Here is a 7,966-nt window from a genome sequence, read left to right on the forward strand (position 1 = left end):
GCTGTTAAGCTGATCACTCTTTATAACATTCTGGAGTATATGCAAATTGTCATTAGGAAAACTGAAGCAGCAGACCTTGTAACAATTAATATTTGTATCATTCTCAAAACTTTTGGCCATGACTGTATATAGTTTTGGTTATGTTTTAATAGCTTAAAAAATCCAAAAATCCAATCCGTGACAAGATTGAGCAAGACACTTCTTTTTTCCTCGGCCTGTTGCGATCTCTGCCTCCTATTGAAAACAATGGGAGGCGGATTCTGGCAGGAATTTGTTCCAGATTCAGGGTTGAAATCTTCCCTCAAAACTATGGCAAATTCCTCTGTGTGAGCACAGCCTAAAGCTGTTCTACAGTGAATAAAAAAGGGTGAGTTTGAATCTGGAGTAAAGTTGTGTGCATGTGGAGACTGAGTGCCTGCGAGCTTCTATTGGCTGATAAGGGACATGTGATCATGTGTATGGCAGTTGGAATATGAGTGAAAGACTTGCAACCTTGTATAGATAATTTTTTGGGAATACTGTATCTCAGAAATGTTATGTCCTGTGGAGTTCACTACCATCATCTGATGTGTGATAGTTTGTGCTGAGCTGTGTATCTAATCCTCTGATGTGTTACTGTGTGTTTAACTGTGTATCTAATCCTCTTATGTGTATTATTGTGTGCTGAGTTGTGTATCTAATCCTCTGATGTGTGATAGTGTGTGCTGAGTTGTGTTTCTAATCCCCTAATGTGTGATGGTCTATGCTGAGTTGTGTAGCAAATCCTCTGATGTGTGATACTGTGTTGAGTTGTGTATCTAATCCCCTGAAGTGTGATGGTGTGTGGTAAATTATGTACAGTATCTAATCCTCTGATGTGATACTGTGTGCCGAGTTGTATATCTAATCCTCTGTTTTGTGCTGACCTGTGTATCTTATCCTCTGATGTGTGACACTATGTGTTGAGCTGTGTATCTGTGTATTTTTACACCCCTGCACATTATTGTGTGGTATAGTAAGAGGTACAAAATGTAAATTCCCTTGAATGTCTGTTAAATGAAATAAAGGAGTAAGGCTTAATGTTTAATATGTCCATGTCAGAAGCATATGATATAAGTAAATTACATTGTGGTGGTCTCCAAAATTCATAAAATATACCATATATAAGATATACTTAGAGATTAACATCACTCAATGGTTATGGATCCTTTCCTGTACGGCTTTCCTAATATCTTTATTCCTCAGACTGTATATAATGGGGTTGATCAGAGGAGTAAACACAGTATATAGCAGGGAGAGGATTTTACCAATGATCAATGATTTTCCTCTTGTTGGGACAATATAAACACTGAACAAAGTCCCATAGAATATGGAGACCACAATGAGGTGGGAGCTACAGGTGGAGAAGGATTTCTGTCTACCAGTACTGGATGGGATCCTTAAGACTGCCCGGACAATAGAAGTATAAGACGCTACAATGATGGTGGTTGGGATTAATAAGGTTGGAGCACCCAAAAAGTCAAGCTCCAAGTGGACAATAAAGGTGTCAGAACAGACAAGTTCTAGTAAGGGGACAAGGTCACAGAATAAATGGTCAATGATATTTGGTCCACAAAAATCTAAATTTGATGGTGTTATGGTGGGAACAAATGAAGAGAAAAAACCCAACAACCAGCACAGAGAGACCAATTTAAAGCAAATCTGATGTGTCATCAAAGAAGTGTAACGGAGCGGATTACAGATGGCCACGTATCTGTCATAAGACATCAAAGTCAGGAGAAAACACTCAAAAGCTTCTAAAACACAAAAAAAATAAAATTGTGTGAAACAACCAAAAAAAGAAATGTTCCCCCCATTATACAATAAAATGTGGAGCAGGTTGGGGACAATATTTGTGGTCAACAAGATGTCACTGGTGGAGAGTTGTGAGATGAAGAAGTACATTGGAGTGTGGAGGATCTTACTGGTGGACACCAGGGTGATGATCAGGAGGTTCCCACATAGTGTTAGGTTGTAAACAATGAAGAACAGAAGGAAGAGAAGATTTCTTAATCGTTGACTGCCCTGAAATCCTAAGAGGAAAAATCCTGTGACCACTGTCAAATTGGTCTGTAAAATATAAAAAAAAACAAAAAAAAAAACAAACGTGACTGCCATGACATGATACGTTGATGGTGTAGTGCACCGCTCATTCATTGAAAAAAATGAGTAGTCATACTGTGCTAATAACATAGGGATATTCACAGCAATGTACGAGACTAGAATCTTTTTCATCCCAACAAATTACAGATATCATACTCTGTAGGTAAAAACCTTTAGAAAACAAAACAAAATAATAATAATAATAATAATTAGAGATGAGCGAACACTAAAATGTTCGAGGTTCGAAATTCGATTCGAACAGCCGCTGAATGTTCGTGTGTTCGAACGGGTTTCGAACCCCATTATAGTCTATGGGGAACAGATACTCGTTAAGGGGGAAACCCAAATCCGTGTCTGGAGGGTCACCAAGTCCACTATGACACCCCAGGAAATGATGCCAACACCTCTGGAATGACACTGGGACAGCAGGGGAAGCATGTCTGGGGGCATCTAACACACCAAAGACCCTCTATTACCCCAACATCACAGCCTAACAACTACACACTTTACACACTCAATACCACCTCTCTGACAGTAGGAAAACACCTTGAAACATGTGTATTTGGCACTTGCAGTGAGGAGAGCTTGTCACCAGCAGTGAATTTGGCCCTTGTAGTAAGTTGAGGTTGGCACCAACATTTGTTTTGAAAATCAGGGTGGATTGAGCCTCTAACCAGCAGAGTTTGGGCAAATTCATGGTGGAGGGAGCCTCTAAACACCCCAGTTTGGGCAAATTCATGGTGGAGGGAGCCTCTAAAAACCCCAGTTTGGACCAATTCATGGTGGAGGGAGCCTCTAACCAGCCCAGTTTGGGCAAATTCATGGTGGAGGGAGCCTCTAAAAAACCCAGTTTGGACCAATTCATGGTGGAGGGAGCCTCTAACCAGCCCAGTTTGGGCAAATTCATGGTGGAGGGAGCCTCTAACCAGCCCAGTTTGGACCAATTCATGGTGGAGGGAGCCTCTAACCAGCCCAGTTTGGACCAATTAATGGTGGAGGGAGCCTCTAACCAGCCCAGTTTGGACCAATTCATGGTGGAGGGAGCCTCTAAACAGCCCAGTTTGGGCAAATTCATGGTGGAGGGAGCCTCTAAAAAACCCAGTTTGGACCAATTCATGGTGGAGGGAGCCTCTAAACAGCCAAGTTTTGGGAAATTCATGGTGGAGGGAGCCTCTAACCAGCCCAGTTTGGACCAATTCATGGTGGAGGGAGCCTCTAAACAGCCAAGTTTTGGGAAATTCATGGTGGAGGGAGCCTCTAACCAGCCCAGTTTGGACCAATTCATGGTGGAGGGAGCCTCTAAAAAACCCAGTTTGGACCAATTCATGGTGGAGGGAGCCTCTAAACAGCCAAGTTTTGGGAAATTCATGGTGGAGGGAGCCTCTAACCAGCCCAGTTTGGACCAATTCATGGTGGAGGGAGCCTCTAAACAGCCAAGTTTTGGGAAATTCATGGTGGAGGGAGCCTCTAACCAGCCCAGTTTGGACCAATTCATGGTGGAGGGAGCCTCTAAAAAACCCAGTTTGGACCAATTCATGGTGGAGGGAGCCTCTAAACAGCCCAGTTTGGGCAAATTCATGGTGGAGGGAGCCTCTAACCAGCCCAGTTTGGACCAATTAATGGTGGAGGGAGCCTCTAAACAGCCCAGTTTGGGCAAATTCATGGTGGAGGGAGCCTCTAACCAGCCCAGTTTGGACCAATTCATGGTGGAGGGAGCCTCTAACCAGCCCAGTTTGGACCAATTAATGGTGGAGGGAGCCTCTAACCAGCCCAGTTTGGACCAATTCATGGTGGAGGGAGCCTCTAAACAGCCCAGTTTGGGCAAATTCATGGTGGAGGGAGCCTCTAAAAAACCCAGTTTGGACCAATTCATGGTGGAGGGAGCCTCTAACCAGCCCAGTTTGGACCAATTAATGGTGGAGGGAGCCTCTAACCAGCCCAGTTTGGACCAATTCATGGTGGAGGGAGCCTCTAACCAGCCCAGTTTGGACCAATTCATGGTGGAGGGAGCCTCTAAACAGCCCAGTTTGGGCAAATTCATGGTGGAGGGAGCCTCTAAAAAACCCAGTTTGGACCAATTCATGGTGGAGGGAGCCTCTAACCAGCCCAGTTTGGACCAATTAATGGTGGAGGGAGCCTCTAACCAGCCCAGTTTGGACCAATTCATGGTGGAGGGAGCCTCTAAACAGCCAAGTTTTGGGAAATTCATGGTGGAGGGAGCCTCTAACCAGCCCAGTTTGGACCAATTCATGGTGGAGGGAGCCTCTAAACAGCCAAGTTTTGGGAAATTCATGGTGGAGGGAGCCTCTAACCAGCCCAGTTTGGACCAATTCATGGTGGAGGGAGCCTCTAAAAAACCCAGTTTGGACCAATTCATGGTGGAGGGAGCCTCTAAAAAACCCAGTTTGGACCAATTCATGGTGGAGGGAGCCTCTAAACAGCCCAGTTTGGGCAAATTCATGGTGGAGGAAGCCTCTAACCAGCCCAGTTTGGACCAATTAATGGTGGAGGGAGCCTCTAAACAGCCCAGTTTGGGCAAATTCATGGTGGAGGGAGCCTCTAACCAGCCCAGTTTGGACCAATTCATGGTGGAGGGAGCCTCTAAAAAACCCAGTTTGGACCAATTCATGGTGGAGGGAGCCTCTAAACAGCCCAGTTTGGGCAAATTCATGGTGGAGGGAGCCTCTAAACAGCCCAGTTTGGGCAAATTCATGGTGGAGGGAGCCTCTAACCAGCAGAGTTGGTGGAAATCAGGGTGGAGGGAGCCTCTAACCAGCAGAGTTGGGGGAAATCAGGGTGGAGGGAGCCTAGTATTAGCAGAATTGTGCAACGCTTATGGTGGATGAGTATGAGGATGCGGAGGAATTGGAGAGGTTGAGTACAGACATGGAGTTTCATGTTGGGGTGCTTTACACAGGTGGGCACAAAAATGACGGCTCTACCCAGTGGTGGTTCATTTTTATCAAAGTGAGCCGGTCGGCACTCTCAGCTGACAGACGGGTGCGCTTGTCAGTGATGATGCCACCGGCTGCACTGAACACCCTCTCAGATAGGACGCTGGCGGCAGGACAGGACAGCACCTCCAAGGCATATAGGGCAAGTTCAAGCCACAGGTCCAACTTCGACACCCAATACGTGTAGGGCGCAGAGGGGTCGGAGAGGACAGGGCTGTGGTCGGAAAGGTATTCCCGCAACATGCGCCTATACTTCTCACGCCTGGTGACACTAGGACCCTCCGTGGCGGCACTTTGGCGAGGGGGTGCCATCAAGGTGTCCCAGACCTTAGACAGTGTGCCCCTCGTTTGTGTGGACCGGTGAGAACTTGGTTGCCTACTGGAGGAACTGCCCTCCCTGCCGCCAACGTCACATGCTGGAAACATCTCCATCATATTCTGCACCAATTGCCTGTGGCAAGCATTGATGCGATTGGCCCTCCCCTCTACCGGAATAAAAGACGAGATGTTGTTTTTATACCGGGGGTCAAGGATAGCAAAGATCCAGTACTGGTTGTCCTCCATGATTTTGACAATACGCTTGTCGGTTGTAAAGCACCCCAACATGAACTCAGCCATGTCTGCCACAGTGTTAGTTGGCATGACTCCTCTGGCCCCACCGGAAAGTTCAATCTCCATTTCCTCCTCATCCTCCATGTCTACCCATCCGCGCTGCAACAATGGGACGATTCGAAGTTGCCCGGAAGCCTCCTGTATCACCATCACATCATCGGACAACTCTTCTTCCTCCTCCTCCTCCTCCTCCTCCATTAAACGCAGTGAAGCGGACAGATGTGTGGACCTACTCTCCAGCTGTGACGGATCGGATGCTATCCCTAACTCCTCTGTGTGATCTGAGTTATCCCTGATGTCAATCAGGGATTCTCTCAGAACACACAAGAGCGGGATTGTAAGGCTTACCATCGCATCCTCAGAGCTCACCCTTCTTGTGGACTCCTCAAAGACCCGTAGGATGTCACAAAGGTCTCTCATCCATGGCCACTCATGGATGTGAAACTGAGGCAGCTGACTTTGTGGCACCCTAGGGTTTTGTAGCTGGTATTCCATCAAAGGTCTCTGCTGCTCAACCACTCTATTCAACATCTGAAACGTTGAGTTCCAGCGTGTGGGGACGTCGCACAAAAGCCGGTGTTGTGGCACATGCAGGCGTTGCTGGAGAGATTTTAAGCTAGCAGCGGCTACTGTCGACTTGCGAAAGTGGGTGCACATGCGCCGCACTTTCACCAGTAGCTCTGGAACATTGGGGTAGCTCTTTAGGAAACGTTGCACCACTAGGTTGAAGACGTGGGCCAGGCATGGAACATGTTGGAGTCCGGCAAGCTCCAGAGCTGCTACCAGGTTCCGGCCGTTATCACAAACGACCATGCCTGGGCCCAGGTGCAGCGGCTCAAACCATATTGCCGTCTCATCGAGGAGGGCATCCCTCACCTCGGAGGCAGTGTGCTGTCTGTCCCCCAAGCTGATCAGCTTCAGCACAGCCTGCTGACGTCTACCAACGCCAGTGCTGCAACGTTTCCAACTCGTAGCTGGGGTCAATCTAACAGCGGAGGAGGAGGCGGTGGCGGAGGAGGAGGCGGTGGCGGAGGAGGAGGCGGTAGAGGAGGAGGAGGAGGGGGGTGTTCTTCTCGTGTCCCTGCCAGGAATTTTAGGCGGGGAGACGAGGTACACCGGGCCAGTTTGGGAAGCAGTCCCAGCCTCAACTACATTCACCCAGTGTGCCGTCAGTGAAATGTAGCGTCCCTGTCCGCATGCACTTGTCCACGCGTCGGTGGTCAAGTGGACCTTTGTGCAAAGCGCGGAACTAAGGGCCCGCCTGATGTTGAGTGACACGTGCTGGTGCAAGGCGGGGACGGCACACCGGGAGAAGTAGTGACGGCTAGGGACGGCATAGCGAGGTGCCGCAGTTGCCATCAGGTCCAGGAAGGCGGGAGTTTCAACAAGCCGGAACGCCAACATCTCCTGGGCCAGCAGTTTAGCGATGTTGGCGTTCAAGGCTTGCGCGTGTGGGTGGTTAGCAGTGTATTTCTGCCGCCGCTCCAATGTCTGAGAGATGGTGGGTTGTTGTAAAGAAACGCCTGATGGTGCCTTTGATGGTGCAGGAGAAGGAGATAAGACAGGACCAGGGGAGGATGAGGTAGAAGTCAACAAAGTGGCGGAGGCAGATGAAGTGGTGTCCTGGCTCGTCCTCTGGAGTGCATCGCCAGCACAGTCAGCAGTGGCAGTGGCAGAGGCAGTGGCAGAGGCAGTGGCAGTGGCGTGAACGGCAGGCGGCCTTTGTCCTGCCGTTGCTGCCTGCCACTGATTCCAGTGCTTGGATTCCAAATGACGGCGCATTGAAGTGGTGGACAGGTTGCTCTTCTCAGAGCCCCTAATCAATTTCGAGAGGCAAATTGTGCAGACAACACTATATCTGTCCTCGGCGCATTCCTTGAAAAAACTCCACACCTTCGAGAAACGTGCCCTCGAGGTGGGAGTTTTTCGGGGCTGGGTACGAACTGGAACATCTTGGGAGATTCCGGGTGTGGCCTGGCTTCGCCTAAGCTGCTGACCTCTGCCTCTGCCTCTAGCTACCCTTTTTGGTGCTGCACCTGCCTCAACATCCACACTACTTTCCCCGCTTGACATCCCCCCTGTCCAGGTCGGGTCAGTGTCCTCATCATCCACCACTTCCTCTTCCAACTCCTGTCTCATCTCCTCCTCCCGCACAATGCGCCGGTCAACTGGATGCCCTGACGGCAACTGCGTCACATCATCGTCGATGAGGGTGGGTTGCTGGTCATCCACCACCAAATCGAACGGAGATGGAGGAGACTCTAGTGTTTGAGCATCTG

At 48.8% G+C, this 7,966-nt stretch overlaps 1 protein-coding gene across 1 annotated transcript; it reads right to left on the bottom strand.

Moving 5' to 3' along the window:
• Nucleotides 1–1,170: 1,170 nt before the first annotated feature.
• LOC142204273 (olfactory receptor 5AP2-like) lies at nt 1,171–2,275 on the bottom strand. The gene is made up of 2 exons (XM_075275582.1): nt 2,198–2,275; nt 1,171–2,088 (listed from the first exon to the last, which is right to left on the bottom strand). The coding sequence occupies exons 1-2, from the start codon at nt 2,273–2,275 to the stop codon at nt 1,171–1,173; spliced, it is 996 nt and encodes a 331-aa protein (XP_075131683.1).
• Between the last annotated feature and the right edge of the window lie 5,691 nt (nt 2,276–7,966).

This window comes from Leptodactylus fuscus, chromosome 5 (genome assembly GCF_031893055.1).
Source record: "Leptodactylus fuscus isolate aLepFus1 chromosome 5, aLepFus1.hap2, whole genome shotgun sequence".
Classification (NCBI taxonomy): domain Eukaryota; kingdom Metazoa; phylum Chordata; class Amphibia; order Anura; family Leptodactylidae; genus Leptodactylus; species Leptodactylus fuscus.